At 46.6% G+C, this 17,460-nt stretch overlaps 1 protein-coding gene across 1 annotated transcript in view; it reads right to left on the reverse strand.

Annotated features, from left to right (window-relative positions):
* Positions 1–4,964, reverse strand: part of LOC117340469 (RING finger protein 212B-like) — a 6,432-nt gene extending 1,468 nt beyond the window's left edge. Inside the window, exons 1-8 of the mRNA XM_033902232.1 lie at positions 4,903–4,964; positions 4,204–4,331; positions 3,873–3,934; positions 3,039–3,113; positions 2,827–2,883; positions 2,668–2,735; positions 2,401–2,464; positions 1,372–1,397 (exon numbers count right to left, since the gene is read on the reverse strand). Coding sequence (XP_033758123.1) covers positions 1,372–1,397; positions 2,401–2,464; positions 2,668–2,735; positions 2,827–2,883; positions 3,039–3,113; positions 3,873–3,934; positions 4,204–4,309 — 458 coding nt within the window. The 5' untranslated portion in view covers positions 4,310–4,331; positions 4,903–4,964. The remainder of the gene's footprint in view (positions 1–1,371; positions 1,398–2,400; positions 2,465–2,667; positions 2,736–2,826; positions 2,884–3,038; positions 3,114–3,872; positions 3,935–4,203; positions 4,332–4,902) is intronic.
* Positions 4,965–17,460: the final 12,496 nt, after the last annotated feature.

Consider the following 17,460-nt stretch of genomic DNA (forward strand, 5'->3'; position numbering starts at 1 on the left):
CCAATGGGCCTGTGTCACTCACCTAGTAATCACTTCATGGATGATACATTGCCTTTTCAGTAAATCAAAAGAACAGCTTCCTGCTTTAACAAATTCCATCTCTGTGACCTTGAATATGGCTCAAGGATAAGGTAATTTCTTTTCGCAAAATAACATACCTCCTTCTAGGAACCTATCAGCCAAATAGTTTGGTTCCAAGCATTTATTAATGAACTAATCAGATCAAGTCATGAAAACGTTTTAACAAATTAAACCCCTGTAACCTTAATATGGGTCAATGTCATTTTTTATCACAAACTTTGTTGGACTCCATCCCACTCACCAGCCATATATCTTGATCAGAAGAAGTTGTCTGAGTTTTTTTAACATGGTGTACACATATGACCTTGATTAGGAATCAAGGAAATATCTTTTAACAAACGTGGTTAGGGTCTATCCCAGTAACCTACCACCCAAATATAATTCCATACCTTTTGTTATTTGAGAAGTTGTTTGAATGATTTCACAAATTTGACACCAGCAACCTAGAATATAGGTCAAGGTAATTTCTTTTAGCAAATTTTTTTCAGGATCTATCCCAGAAACCTACCAGCCAGATATCTTGATTCTACACATTTTAGTTAATTGGAAGATGACGTTTGAATGATTCAATAAAGTTTATCCCTGTGACCTTGAATATGGATGAAGGTAATTTCTTTTCTCAAACTTTGCCAAGCCCCATCTAGAACCTATCAACTAAGTACCTGACTCTTGGACTCTTGGTCAATGAGGAGGAGTTGTTTAAATGGAAAAATTGACACAGGTCACCACACCACAGGATAAGCTACCAGGATAGTACATTAAATATTCAGGTGGTCTGAATAAGTAGCAATATTCACCACTGAATGATAGTGCTAAACATATAATCCTTACTGCTAATTAATTTAAATGACATTCATAACCCTATGAATACCAGATACATGTAAACATCAGATGCCACCCTCCTTTGAAAATGGCTGCTTTATTGATTAAACAAGCAAATCCAATGATATATTTTGAAATATGATATTCAAAAGAGTTAACTAATTCAACATATAGATAACTTAGCATTAGTCATAACCCCCAAATAGTGTCAAAATAAGATTTAATGAAACACCCTTAAAAGTAAATGCTCTCTTCATTCGGATGAAATACCAAACTTGTTGATAATCCAGTAAATATAATTGATTTTTTTCACATAAGACTTTCTTTATGAATGCTACTCGTTATCTGTTTAGTGATATCGAATCACACTCTTTAGAGTAAACCCAAATTCATTATTTATTTCCGGTAAAGGCATAAAGTTGTAATATATTCCAGAACTTGTTGAGATAATATAAATAGTATACAGACCTGCTAGTGGCACTAGTGATGTGTCTCTGTAAACAACAACAAAGCAGGTTAAACCTTGCATCATGATAGTATTGATACTTTTGTTTGATATGTAAATCAGAATTTTGTTATTCTGCCGTTATTTTCATTGGTATTAATGATAGAACCTTGTCAGGTGGGACACTGACTTACTGTATACTAGAACCTTGTCAGGTGGGACACTGACTTACTGTATACTAGGACCTTGTTAGATGGGACACTGACTTACTGTATACTAGGACCTTGTCAGGTGGGACACTGACTTACTGTATACTAGGACCTTGTCAGGTCGGACACTGACTTACTGTATACTAGGACCTTGTCAGGTCGGACACTGACTTACTGTATACTAGGACCTTGTCAGGTCGGACACTGACTTACTGTATACTAGGACCTTGTCAGGTCGGACACTGACATACTGTATACTATGACCATGTCAGGTGGGACACTGACTTACTGTATACTAGGACCTTGTCAGATCTAGATGGGACACTGACTTACTGTATACTAGGACCTTGTCAGGTCGGACACTGACTTACTGTACACTGGAACCTTGTCAGATGGGACACAGACTTACTGTATACTAGAACCTTGTCAGGTGGAACACTGACTTACTGTATACTAGGACCTTGTCAGGTCGGACACTGACTTACTGTACACTAGAACCTTGTCAGGTGGGACACTGACTTACTGTATACTAGAACCTTGTTAGGTGGGACACTGACTTACTGTATACTAGGACCTTGTCAGGTGGAACACAGACTTGCAATATACTAGGACCTTGGTACTCTATGTTTTTGTACAGCAGAATCTTGTTGATCTGGTCACTATGAGAACTAACATACATGTATGATGTGAGTAGGTCAATTGCACACTATGTTTATATGTGACTATATTTCTTCTGTAATGGGATACATGCATCTGAATGGTGCACTTATAAATCTATAAGAAGGCTTTTTAATTGATGTTAACATATTAGTAGGATATGATAGTATGGTTTTATTAGCTTACATTTTCACGTTCACTCATCAGTCTTTTCAGGTAGGAGTTTTCCTCGCGCAATTTACTCATATCCCTGTAACAACCAAAACACATTTACACTTCAAATTCATTGATGATAGATGATTTTAAAAGACAAATATTGTTTTATTGTTAAAATAAGTAGGGTTGATTCCAAAAGTAAACTAGACTGATTTTTAGAAATGGAGAGTTTTACCAAATCTTCATGGTAAAAAAATCACGATTAAAGATCTGCCACCTTAGATATCCGTGACTCACCTTTCCAGGTCCTGGGAGGCTCGTATGGCTTTATGACATTTCTCCATGACATTCTGCTGTCTGTGAAGCTGCGACAAACCAAAGTTAGGTTACATATCACATTCATAAGTCAATTCTCACACTTTAACAGATACAGTGTATTACAAAATAATTTTTTACCTTGTCCATTAGATATGAAAAGAATCTCCTCCTCTGATTGTGTTGGAAGTCCATTACCTTTAAAATGAAAAATGTTAAATGCTCAGTATTATGTACCGCCATACTGCATGGGAACATAGAGCAAAACATTGTTATTGATATTAAATATACTATTTAAAAAATTAATAATGCAATGCAATTTATGCGAGACATATCCTTGTTAAAATACAAACCTGGATGATTTTCCTGAATTCCTTTTTCAGTAAATCCATGGGATTTGTAAAAAACAACTCCACATCTGGTTTCATCTGTAATGCCAGGTATTGTAACTATTAACATTATACACATTACAACAATCATCAAACAAGGTATAATAATCAATCTTGTAGGCTGGCTGGAAATATACACCTAGCTTTACAGTGGGGATAGGGTAGGATGGTTACCAATTTGCCACCTACCCAACCACCCAGTGTCACAAAAAAAACTGATTACTGCCATGGAATAATCAACAATTTGAAAATTAATTAAATTTTGAAACTTTAATCAGTAATATTTTAAGCCAGCAATTTGTTTAATAAAGTGAAGAAATTAACCTTGTCATGTTTCCTGTATAAATTGCCTTTCATACCTGTCCAATAATCAATAATCTATATGATTTACCTGCCCATACATTGCAAATATTTTGCTTATCCAGATAATGTACTATCTCATCTGTAGCAGATATTGAATTATCTTACCTGTCCATATATTATATTATCTAGCCTGTCCAGACAAATCATCTTACCTGTCCAGACAAATCATCTTACCTGTCCAGATAAATCTACGAACATACCGCAGCCTCCTAAAACACACATACGCACTCACCACACGCATGCATGTCGCACGCACGGGAGGCCGTCCTTAAATGACCTTAGATGTTAATAGGACGTTAAAAAAATAAACCAAACCAAACCAAAACCTGTCCAGATACTAAATCATCTTACCTGTCCAGATACTATCTACCTTATCTTGTCTTTCCTGTCTACATATTATATTGTTTTACATGTGGAGAGATAATGTTGTCTTACCTGTCCAGACAGGGGAATTGTTGTACACACACTGCCACACATTTTACACTTTCCATTAGTAACTGCAATAGAAACAGCATTGATTTTGATTTTGTTGATTGAAATGAAAGTTATAAACCATACTCAGTTAAAGAAGAGTATCCCGAGTTAGACTTTCCAAAAAATAAGCTAAATTGGCTGATGTTTTTTTCTTGGAAAACATTGACTGATTGGTCCTATAAAATAAGTTGGTCTCCCTTAAAATGGAGTTCTTCTTCACAAACATGTTACTGTATATATAATATTTATCGTTATTATGTTTGCATTATTTTGTCTTTGAGTATATATTCACCCTGGTCTATACACTTTTCACAGTATATATGGCCACAGCTTGTCAATAGGAACTTTCCTCCATCCCCTGGTTGGTGAAAACAGGTATTGCAGTGCAACCAATCCATCTCCAATCTCCAAATTCAATAACTACAAATGTATTGTGATTTGACCATAAGCGACATATTAGATGTATTATTACTGTTATATTATATAATCTGTCCTACTTTATAGTTTCTAAAATGATTATGTTTTAATTGTAAAATTATATTTCTGCTTACTGTAGGGCGAAAAGCTGCTTTCATATCTTTATTATTTAACCAGCGACGTTTAACGTTAATAGTTTATCTTATTTATTTATTTATTAGGTCCTAAAAAAAATTATTTATTTTTATATAAGTCTGTGGTATTCGCAATGGAGGGGAGATAATCCCCATAGAAAACAAGATTTAAAACGATTTGTTTAAGCATTAAACATTATAATTAAACACTTATTTGTATTGTTGTATCAGCGTTGATGTAGATAAACACCTTTGTATTGTTGTATCAGCGTTTATGTAGATAAACACATTTGTATTACATAAGAGTCAGTGACATTTTCATGTGATAATTTCGATGGATACTGTATCAATTGGTCTCCACTCCCTCCACCACTTAGTCAAAACAGACCAATACTGTTAAAAGGGTAGTGTCAAAACACAACGCCGTCCAAAATAATTACCCGCACATGCACTTGAATTTGTAGAAGTTAACGTCTGTGCTTAATTCGATTCTTACAGGACGACTGCCTTCCGACGACTTCTTTATAAAAACAATCATCGCTTTACATTTGTACAACTTTGTGTCACGTGATCTTTTTATTTCCGGAAGTGGTACACTAATTCTGAGTCAATCGCAACAGCTTTGGGAAATTCCGGCAATCCTAGGAAGACTAGTAAAAATGGTTTCCGGCATATTTATTATTTGAACTATTTTTTTTTTGGCAAGAAAAGTCTGAGCTAATGTAATATTTTTAGTTTTTAATATTAAATAATGTGCAAGCGCTTATTTACAAATGTACCTCACAGAAGGTATACAGCACCCCCCCCCCCCCCCCCCCCCCCCCCCCCACACACACACACATACACAAATAAGAAGAAAGAGTGAGAAAAATACTACATGATACTTGATACAACTATTATAACAAGGACATTGCAAAAAAAAATGTTCCTGCTGTTTTAATGAATGTTGTCTTCAATCATGCAGACTCCTTACATTGGGATAAGTTTCGCCATGGCAGAGTTGATATCCCATGGCCTCTGGACTGTAAGGTAGGGACTGTCCCAATCACCTGGTCATCTGGACTGTAAGGTAGGGACTGTCCCAATCCCCTGGCCTCTGGACTATAAGGTAGGGACTGTCCCAATCACCTGGCCTCTGGACTGTAAGGTAGGGACTGTCCCAATCCCCTGACCTCTAGACTGTAAGGTAGGGACTGTCCCAATCACCTGGTCATTGGTCTGTAAGGTAGGGACTGTCCCAATCACCTGGCCTCTGGACTGTTAGGTAGGGACTGTCCCAATCACCTGGTCATTGGACTATAAGGTAGGGACTGTCCCAATTCCCTGGCCTCTGGACTGTAAGGTAGGGACTGTCCCAATCACCTGGTCATTGGTCTGTAAGGTAGGGACTGTCCCAATCACCTGGCCTCTGGACTGTTAGGTAGGGACTGTCCCAATCCCCTGGTCATTGGACTATAAGGTAGGGACTGTCCCAATCACCTGGCCTCTGGACTGTAAGGTAGGGACTGTCCCAATCCCCTGGCCTCTGGACTGTAAGGTAGGGACTGTCTCAATCACATGGTCTCTGGACTGTTAGGTTTGGACTGTCCCAATCCCCTGGCCTCTGGACTGTTAGGTAGGGACTGTCCCAATCACCTGACATCTGGACTGTTAAGTAGGGACTGTCCCAATCCCATGGCCTCTGGACTGTAAGGTAGGGACTGTCCCAATCACCTGGCCTCTGGACTGTAAGGTAGGGACTGTCCCAATCACCTGGCCTCTGGACTATAAGGTAGGGACTGTCCCAATCACCTGGCCTCTGGACTGTAAGGTAGGGACTGTCCCAATCCCCTGGCCTCTGGACTGTTAGGTAGGGACTGTCCCAATCACATGGCCTCTGGACTGTTAGGTAGGGACTGTCCCAATCACCTGGCCTCTGTACTGGTAAGTAGGGATTGCCCCAATCACCTGACCCCTGGACTGTTAGGTAGCGACTGTCCCAATCACATGGCCTCTGGACTGTTAGGTAGGGACTGTCCCAATCACCTGGCCTCTGGACTGTTAGGTAGGGACTGTCCCAATCACATGGCCACTGGACTGTTAGGTAGGGACTGTCCCAATAACATGGCCTCTGGACTGTAAGGTAGGGACTGTCCTAATCACATGGCCTCTGGACTGTTAGGTAGGGACTGTCCCAATCACATGGCCTCTGGACTGTTAGGTAGGGACTGTCCCAATCACCTGGCCTCTGGACTGTAAGGTAGGGACTGTCCCAATCACATGGCCTCTGGACTGTAAGGTAGGGACTGTCCCAATCACATGGCCTCTGGACTATAAGGTAGGGACTGTCCCAATCCCCTGGCCTCTGGACTGTAAGGTAGGGACTGTCCCAATCACATGGCCTCTGGACTGTTAGGTAGGGACTGTCCCAATCCCCTGGCCTCTGGACTGTAAGGTAGGGACTGTCCCAATCACCTGGCCTCTGGACTGTAAGGTAGGGACTGTCCCAATCCCCTGGCCTCTGGACTGTAAGGTAGGGACTGTCCCAATCACATGGCCTCTGGACTATAAGGTAGGGACTGTCCCAATCACCTGGCCTCTGGACTGTAAGGTAGGGACTGTCCCAATCACCTGGCCTCTGGACTGTAAGGTAGGGACTGTCCCAATCACATGGCCTCTGGACTGTTTGGTAGGGACTGTCCCATTCCCCTGGCCTCTGGACTGTTAGGTAGGGACTGTCCTAATCACATGGCCGCTGGACTGTTAGGTTTGGACTGTCCCAATCCCCTGGCCTCTGGACTGTTAGGTAGGGACTGTCCTAATCACATGGCCTCTGGACTATAAGGTAGGGACTGTCCCAATCCCCTGGCCTCTAGACTGTTAGGTAGGGACTGTCCCAATCACATGGCCTCTGGACTGTTAGGTAGGGACTGTCCCAATCCCCTGGCCTCTGGACTGTTAAGTAGGGACTGCCCCAATCCCCTGACCTCTGGACTGTTAGGTAGGGACTGTCCCAATTACATGGTCTCTGGATTGTTAGGAAGGGACTGTCCCAATTACATGGTCTCTGGATTGTTAGGAAGGGACTGTCCCAATTACCTGGCCTCTGGACTGTTAGGTAGGGGCTGTCCCAATTACATGGTCTCTGGATTGTTAGGAAGGGACTGTCCCAATTACCTGGCCTCTGGACTGTTAGGTAGGGACTGTCCCAATCCCCTGGCCTCTGGACTGTTAGGAAGGGACTGTCCCTAATCACATGGCCTCTGGTCTGTTAGGTAGGGACTGTCCCTAATCACATGGCCTCTGGTCTGTTAGGTATGAACTGTCCCAATCACATGGCCTCTGGACAGTTAGGTTTGGACCGTCCCAATCACCTGGCCTCTGGACTGTTAGGAAGGGACTGTCCCACTCACATGGCCTCTGGACTGTTAGGTAGGGACTGTCCCAATCACTTGGCCTCTAGACTGTTAGGTAGGGGCCGTCCCAATCACTTGGCCTCTGTACTGTTAGGTAGGGGCTGTCCCAATCACATGGCCTCTGGACTGTAAGGTATGGACTGTCCCAATCACCTGGCCCCTGGACTGTTAGGTAGGGGCTGTCCCAATCACATGGCCTCTGGACTGTTAGGTTTGAACCGTCCCAATCACCTGGCCTCTGGACTGGTAAGGTAGGGACTGCCCCAATCACCTGACCTCTGGACTGTAAGGTAGGGACTGTCCCAATCACCTGGCCTCTGGACTATAAGGTAGGGACTGTCCCAATCACCTGGCCTCTGGACTGTAAGGTAGGGACTGTCCCAATCCCCTGGCCTCTGGACTGTTAGGTAGGGACTGTCCCAATCACATGGCCTCTGGACTGTTAGGTAGGGACTGTCCCAATCACCTGGCCTCTGTACTGTAAGGTAGGGACTTGCCCCAATCACCTGACCCCTGGACTGTTAGGTAGCGACTGTCCCAATCACATGGCCTCTGGACTGTTAGGTAGGGACTGTCCCAATCACCTGGCCTCTGGACTGTTAGGTAGGGACTGTCCCAATCACATGGCCTCTGGACTGTTAGGTAGGGACTGTCCCTAATCACATGGCCTCTGGACTGTTAGGTAGGGACTGTCCTAATCACATGGCCTCTGGACTGTTAGGTTTGGACTGTCCCAATCCCCTGGCCTCTGGACTGTTAGGTAGGGACTGTCCTAATCACATGGCCTCTGGACTGCTAGGTAGGGACTGACCCAATCACCTGGCATCTGGACTATAAGGTAGGGACTGTCCCAATCCCCTGGCCTCTAGACTGTTAGGTAGGGACTGTCCCAATCACATGGCCTCTGGACTGTAGGTAGGGACTGTCCCAATCACATGGCCTCTGGACTGTTAAGTAGGGACTGTCCCAATCACCTGGCCTCTGGACTGTAAGGTAGGGACTGTCCCAATCACCTGGCCTCTGGACTGTTAAGGTAGGGACTGTCCCAATCACATGGCCTCTGGACTGTAAGGTAGGGACTGTCCCAATCACCTGGCCTCTGGACTGTAAGGTAGGGACTGTCCCAATCACCTGGCCTCTGGACTGTAAGGTAGGGACTGTCCCAATCACATGGCCTCTGGACTGTAAGGTAGGGACTGTCCCAATCACCTGGCCTCTGGACTATAAGGTAGGGACTGTCCCAATCACATGGCCTCTGGACTGTTAAGTAGGGACTGTCCCAATCACATGGCCTCTGGACTGTAAGGTAGGGACTGTCCCAATCACATGGCCTCTGGACTATAAGGTAGGGACTGTCCCAATCACCTGGCCTCTGGACTGTAAGGTAGGGACTGTCCCAATCACATGGCCTCTGGACTGTAAGGTAGGGACTGTCCCAATCACCTGGCCTCTGGACTGTAAGGTAGGGACTGTCCCAATCACATGGCCTCTGGACTGTAAGGTAGGGACTGTCCCAATCACATGGCCTCTGGACTATAGGTAGGGACTGTCCCAATCACATGGCCTCTGGACTGTAAGGTAGGGACTGTCCCAATCACATGGCCTCTGGACTGTAAGGTAGGGACTGTCCCAATCACCTGGCCTCTGGACTATAAGGTAGGGACTGTCCCAATCACATGGCCTCTGGACTATAAGGTAGGGACTGTCCCAATCACATGGCCTCTGGACTGTAAGGTAGGGACTGTCCCAATCACATGGCCTCTGGACTGTAAGGTAGGGACTGTCCCAATCACATGGCCTCTGGACTGTAAGGTAGGGACTGTCCCAATCACCTGGCCTCTGGACTGTAAGGTAGGGACTGTCCCAATCACATGGCCTCTGGACTGTAAGGTAGGGACTGTCCCAATCACATGGCCTCTGGACTATAAGGTAGGGACTGTCCCAATCACCTGGCCTCTGGACTATAAGGTAGGGACTGTCCCAATCACCTGGTCTCTGGACTGTAAGGTAGGGACTGTCCCAATCACATGGCCTCTGGACTGTAAGGTAGGGACTGTCCCAATCCCCTGGCCTCTGGACTATAAGGTAGGGACTGTCCCAATCACCTGGCCTCTGGACTATAAGGTAGGGACTGTCCCAATCACATGGCCTCTGGACTGTAAGGTAGGGACTGTCCCAATCACCTGGCCTCTGGACTGTAGGTAGGGACTGTCCCAATCACATGGCCTCTGGACTGTAAGGTAGGGACTGTCCCAATCACATGGCCTCTGGACTAGTAAGGTAGGGACTGTCCCAATCACCTGGCCTCTGGACTGTTAGGTAGGGACTGTCCCAATCACATGGCCTCTGGACTGTTAGGTAGGGACTGTCCCAATCACCTGGCCTCTGGACTGTAAGGTAGGGACTGTCCCAATCACATGGCCTCTGGACTGTAAGGTAGGGACTGTCCCAATCACATGGCCTCTGGACTATAAGGTAGGGACTGTCCCAATCACATGGCCTCTGGACTATAAGGTAGGGACTGTCCCAATCACATGGCCTCTGGACTGTAAGGTAGGGACTGTCCCAATCACCTGGCCTCTGGACTGTAAGGTAGGGACTGTCCCAATCACATGGCCTCTGGACTGTAAGGTAGGGACTGTCCCAATCACATGGCCTCTGGACTATAAGGTAGGGACTGTCCCAATCACATGGCCTCTGGACTGTAAGGTAGGGACTGTCCCAATCACCTGGCCTCTGGACTGTAAGGTAGGGACTGTCCCAATCACATGGCCTCTGGACTGTAAGGTAGGGACTGTCCCAATCACATGGCCTCTGGACTGTAAGGTAGGGACTGTCCCAATCACCTGGCCTCTGGACTGTAAGGTAGGGACTGTCCCAATCACATGGCCTCTGGACTGTAAGGTAGGGACTGTCCCAATCACATGGCCTCTGGACTATAAGGTAGGGACTGTCCCAATCACCTGGCCTCTGGACTATAAGGTAGGGACTGTCCCAATCACATGGCCTCTGGACTGTAAGGTAGGGACTGTCCCAATCACATGGCCTCTGGACTATAAGGTAGGGACTGTCCCAATCACATGGCCTCTGGACTGTAAGGTAGGGACTGTCCCAATCACATGGCCTCTGGACTGTAAGGTAGGGACTGTCCCAATCACATGGCCTCTGGACTATAAGGTAGGGACTGTCCCAATCACATGGCCTCTGGACTGTAAGGTAGGGACTGTCCCAATCACATGGCCTCTGGACTATAAGGTAGGGACTGTCCCAATCACCTGGCCTCTGGACTGTAAGGTAGGGACTGTCCCAATCACATGGCCTCTGGACTGTTAGGTAGGGACTGTCCCAATCACCTGGCCTCTGGACTGTAAGGTAGGGACTGTCCCAATCACCTGGCCTCTGGACTGTAAGGTAGGGACTGTCCCAATCACCTGGCCTCTGGACTGTAGGTAGGGACTGTCCCAATCACCTGGCCTCTGGACTATAAGGTAGGGACTGTCCCAATCACCTGGCCTCTGGACTGTAAGGTAGGGACTGTCCCAATCACCTGGCCTCTGGACTGTAAGGTAGGGACTGTCCCAATCACCTGGCCTCTGGACTGTAAGGTAGGGACTGTCCCAATCACATGGCCTCTGGACTATAAGGTAGGGACTGTCCCAATCACCTGGCCTCTGGACTGTAAGGTAGGGACTGTCCCAATCACCTGGCCTCTGGACTATAAGGTAGGGACTGTCCCAATCACATGGCCTCTGGACTGTAAGGTAGGGACTGTCCCAATCACATGGCCTCTGGACTGTAAGGTAGGGACTGTCCCAATCACCTGGCCTCTGGACTATAAGGTAGGGACTGTCCCAATCACATGGCCTCTGGACTATAAGGTAGGGACTGTCCCAATCACCTGGCCTCTGGACTGTTAGGTAGGGACTGTCCCAATCACATGGCCTCTGGACTGTTAAGGTAGGGACTGTCCCAATCACATGGCCTCTGGACTGTAAGGTAGGGACTGTCCCAATCACCTGGCCTCTGGACTGTTAGGTAGGGACTGTCCCAATCACCTGGCCTCTGGACTGTAAGGTAGGGACTGTCCCAATCACCTGGCCTCTGGACTGTAAGGTAGGGACTGTCCCAATCACCTGGCCTCTGGACTGTAAGGTAGGGACTGTCCCAATCACATGGCCTCTGGACTGTAAGGTAGGGACTGTCCCAATCACCTGGCCTCTGGACTGTAAGGTAGGGACTGTCCCAATCACATGGCCTCTGGACTGTAAGGTAGGGACTGTCCCAATCACCTGGCCTCTGGACTGTAAGGTAGGGACTGTCCCAATCACCTGGCCTCTGGACTATAAGGTAGGGACTGTCCCAATCACATGGCCTCTGGACTATAAGGTAGGGACTGTCCCAATCACATGGCCTCTGGACTGTAAGGTAGGGACTGTCCCAATCACCTGGCCTCTGGACTGTAAGGTAGGGACTGTCCCAATCACCTGGCCTCTGGACTGTAAGGTAGGGACTGTCCCAATCACCTGGCCTCTGGACTGTAAGGTAGGGACTGTCCCAATCACCTGGCCTCTGGACTATAAGGTAGGGACTGTCCCAATCACCTGGCCTCTGGACTGTAAGGTAGGGACTGTCCCAATCACCTGGCCTCTGGACTATAAGGTAGGGACTGTCCCAATCACCTGGCCTCTGGACTGTAAGGTAGGGACTGTCCCAATCACATGGCCTCTGGACTATAAGGTAGGGACTGTCCCAATCACATGGCCTCTGGACTATAAGGTAGGGACTGTCCCAATCCCCTGGCCTCTGGACTGTAAGGTAGGGACTGTCCCAATCCCCTGGCCTCTGGACTGTTAGGTAGGGACTGTCCCAATCCCCTGGCCTCTGGACTGTTAGGTAGGGACTGTCCCAATCACCTGGCCTCTGGACTGTAAGGTAGGGACTGTCCCAATCATCTGGCCTCTGGACTATAAGGTAGGGACTGTCCCAATCCCCTGGCCTCTGGACTGTTAGGTAGGGACTGTCCCAATCACCTGGCCTCTGGACTGTTAGGTAGGGACTGTCCCAATCACCTGGCCTCTGGACTGTAAGGTAGGGACTGTCCCAATCACATGGCCTCTGGACTGTTAGGTAGGGACTGTCCCAATCACATGGCCTCTGGACTGTTAGGTAGGGACTGTCCCAATCACCTGGCCTCTGGACTGTTAGGTAGGGACTGTCCCAATCACCTGGCCTCTGGACTGTAAGGTAGGGACTGTCCCAATCACCTGGTCTCTGGACTACTATTTAAATCTAAGTAAGTTATTTATTTCAGTGCCAAATGTTGTTAGTTTGATTATATAAGCCGCTTATCTTAATCTTCCCAATGACATACATTGTATATCTAACTTATGAAAAATCTGTTTGTTTACTTTTACATTGTCACATAATGTATATTTGACACTAAGTAAAACTTCTCATATTTTGTTTATTTCTACGGTTGGTGTTGTCAATGAAGCGACTATAAGACGCTTACTACCCCGGAACTCTAGGCCTTCCTCTGGTTCATCATCTTCTATATTTTGTCCTTGTTGATATGAGTTTCGAGTAAGAACTTTATCGAATATTTTGATCATTAATATCATGGTTGCTCTAATTGTATCAATAGTTGAAAGAAAAAAAGGAAATAATGTAGCTTGAGGAAGTATCTCCATGGAATTGGTGTGCTGTGAAGTTTGGAATATACATGTTTATTGCATTTTTGCCAGCGAAAAAGAGGAAATCAAACTGATAAAACTTAGAATTCGATTTTGCGGTGAAAATATTAGATTTTGCACGGAAAATATACGTTTTGCAGTGGAATTATATGTTGTTGTTTTTTTCATCATTTTTTTTACCAATTAGAGCCAACCTTTGTATTCACTTCATTGCAACGGATATTAAATGGACGATGTTGCTGTATTTCTGAAATACTCAGACTAGTTGTTTAGAAAATACTCACCTGACGTAAGCTTTTCGTGCATCTCCGATAAAGCAGAAAACTGATCATTCCTTCCAAAAGGGCAAAAGAGACGATGTCATGAATTATGTTACTGATGCCCCCACATTTGGACACTATTAATTTTTTTATGCTTTTATTTATTTATCCTTTTTTATGAAAATGCAATAAAAAGAAAATTGAATGGTTTCCCGTTGAATATAACATATTTCATTCGTAGGACGAAATATTTCGATACTTTACCCTCGTGTTTCGCATTCGTGGAAATATAGGTTTTCTGTCTAACACGGGAAATACATGTATATGTTACATTCAACGGGAAACATTATCCTCTATATACTTTTGTATTTAATGTTATGTTACGTGTATTTAAATGCTATTTTACTTGAGTATCGAATACTATTTTACGTGTAAATCAAATACTATTTTACGTGTAAATCAAATACTATTTTATGTGTATATTAAATACTATCTTACGTGCATATTAAATAACATTTTACGTGTACATGTATATATATTTAAAAAAAAACTATTTTACGTGTATATTGGATACTATTTTACGTGTAGAATATCCCATTTAGTAACTCCCTCGACCCCTTCAGCCCTTAATGAGATGGTTCTGACCACTCCCTGGCGAAGAACATTCCATTAAGTAACTTCCTTGATATGTTCAGCCCTTCACGTCGTATGGAGAGTTATGACATAGAAATGACGGAGTTACCGTTGTATTGGAAGTACAAGTAATGTTTTGTTAGATTCGGCTAAGATGTGAATAGTACTTGATATGTCTTGAGGGGGCCTCTGGTCGTGTTGGTATGTCTGGTGGGTGTCCTCTGGGTCGTGTTGGTATGTCTGGTGGGGGGCCTCTGGGTCGTGTTGGTATGTCTGGTGGGGGGCCTCTGGGTCGTGTTGGTATGTCTGGTGGGGGGGCCTCTGGGTCGTGTTGGTATGTCTGGTGGGGGGGCTCTGGGTCGTGTTGGTATGTCTGGTGGGGGTCCTCTGGGTCGTGTTGGTATGTCTGGTGGGGGGCCTCTGGGTCGTGTTGGTATGTCTGGTGGGGGGGGCCTCTGGGTCGTGTTGGTATGTCTGGTGGGGGGGCCTCTGGGTCGTGTTGGTATGTCTGGTGGGGGGCCTCTGGGTCGTGTTGGTATGTCTGGTGGGGGGGCCTCTGGGTCGTGTTGGTATGTCTGGTGGGGGGCCTCTGGGTCGTGTTGGTATGTCTGGTGGGGGGGGCCTCTGGGTCATGTTGGTATGTCTGGTGGGCGGGGGGCCTCTGGGTCGTGTTGGTATGTCTGGTGGGGGGCCTCTGGGTCGTGTTGGTATGTGTGGTGGGGGGCCTCTGGGTCGTGTTGGTATGTCTGGTGGGGGGCCGCTGGGTCGTGTTGGTATGTCTGGTGGGGGGCCTCTGGGTCGTGTTGGTATGTCTGGTGGGTGTCCTCTGGGTCGTGTTGGTATGTCTGGTGGGTGTCCTCTGGGTCGTGTTGGTATGTCTGGTGGGGGGGGCCTCTGGGTCGTGTTGGTATGTCTGGTGGGGGGCCTCTGGGTCGTGTTGGTAGGTCTGGTGGTGGGGGCCTCAGGGTTCGTGTTGGTATGTCTGGTGGGGGGCCTCTGGGTCGTGGTTGGTATGTCTGGTGGGGGCCTCTGGGTCGTGTTGTATGTCTGGTGGGGGGCCTCTGGGTCGGTGTTGGTATGTCTGGGTGGGTGGGGCCTCTGGTCGTGTTGGTATGTCTGGTGGGGGGGCCTCGGGTCTGGTTGGTTATGTCTGGTGGGTGGCCTCTGGGTCGTGTTGGTATGTCTGGTGGGGGGGCCCTCTGGGTCGTGTTGGTATGTCTGGTGGCCTCAGGGTCGTGTTGGTATGTCTGGTTGGGGGGGGGGGGGGGGGGGGGGGGGGGGGGGCCTCTGGGTCGTGTTGGTATGTCTGGTGGCCTCTGGGTCGTGTTGGTATGTCTGGTGGGGGGGCCTCTGGGTCGTGTTGGTATGTGTGGTGGGTGGCGTCTGGGTCGAGTTGGTATGTGTGGTGGGTGGCCTTAGGGCGTGTTGGTATGTCTGGTGGGGGGCCTCTGGGTCGTGTTGGTATGTCGTGTTGGGGGGAGCTGGGTCGTGTTGATATGCCTGGAGGGGGCTCTAGGTCGTGCTGGTATGTCTGGTGGCCTCTGGGTCGTGTTGATATGCCTGGAGGGGGCTCTAGGTCGTGCTGGTATGTCTGGTGGCCTCAGGGGGGGGGGGATCCTCAGGATCGAGTTGGTATGTCTGGTTGGTGCTCTGGGTCGTGTTGGTATGTCGGGTGGGTGGCCTCTGGGTCGTGTTGGTATGTCGGGTGGGGGGGGGGGGGGGGGCCTCTGGGTCGTGTTGGTATGTCTGGTGGGGGGCCTCTGGGTCGTGTTGGTATGTCTGGTGGGGGGGCCTCTGGGTCGTGTTGGTATGTCTGGTGGGTGTCCTCTGGGTCGTGTTGGTATGTCTGGTGGGGGGGCCTCTGGGTCGTGTTGGTATGTCTGGTGGGGGGCCTCAGGGTCGTGTTGGTATGTCTGCTGGGGGGCCTCTGGGTCGCGAGTTCGAAATCCACAAGGCGTAGTTGCCTGGCACTACTGGCCTTTTTTTTCTCCTTGTACTCCTGCTTTCCTCCACCTCCAAAACCAGACACCTCATTAAATGACCCCGACTGTTAATAGGACGTTAAACAAAATATACCAAAACGTCTGGTGGTTCTATCTTTATCACTTTGGTTTCCATTTAGAGGATATGACATGACCAGTAGTTGATCTAGATTTGTATGATGGGTATCGTCGATGAAGCCGAAGACGTTATCCTTCTCGAACATCTGGTCTTAGTTTACCTGTACGTCTAAGTGTGTCATATTACTATGTATCCTCTTCATTCGCGTCATTATTCTGCCATTTACTGTTACGTTTACATATTGATATCTTCTTGCTAGTAAAGCCTAACTTGTATTATAAGTGGAGAACCCACCTTTTTCTAACTTTGAGTAATATAGAGTATGCAATACAATAATACGAAACCAGCAAGTAAAACATTTAATTGAAGTTATATTCTCATAAATGACGCCACCATCGTTTGGTAGCACCAACATTAGATGTCGTGGTACAGGGTATCTGCTGACGGGAACTGGACGCTGTTACAGCCACTGGACGTACAGCAGTAATCACAGGACAGATTCTGACCACTCGGTCCACTACCGGACACTAGTACACTCATACACTCCGGGGAGGTCAGCGTGCCCTGTATCCATCTCCTGTAACACTCTCCTTCCGTCACACAACTAAAGATATAAACAGTAACGTGTGTAAGTCACGTGATTGATACGAAAAAAACATACGATTAATTGAACATAATAATAAAAATATATATAGACGACCCATGTTACATGTAGCTGTCGTTGTGAATTGTTTTGTTATAATAAGTGTATAATGTCATACCTTCTGGTCTGATTCCGAGAACCATCAGCGCCGTCTACAATAGAGCTCATACAGAAGTCCTGACCGAGACGACAGTGGGATGGGCTCAGGTTGCCATTACAGGAACTTCCGGTACACACGACACACATCTGTGATGCTGGGTAAGACAACACAATAACCTCACAATAATGGTAAGTACATGTAGTCTGTCGTTTA

The sequence above is a fragment of the Pecten maximus genome, chromosome 2 (genome assembly GCF_902652985.1).
Source record: "Pecten maximus chromosome 2, xPecMax1.1, whole genome shotgun sequence".
NCBI classification, from domain to species: domain Eukaryota; kingdom Metazoa; phylum Mollusca; class Bivalvia; order Pectinida; family Pectinidae; genus Pecten; species Pecten maximus.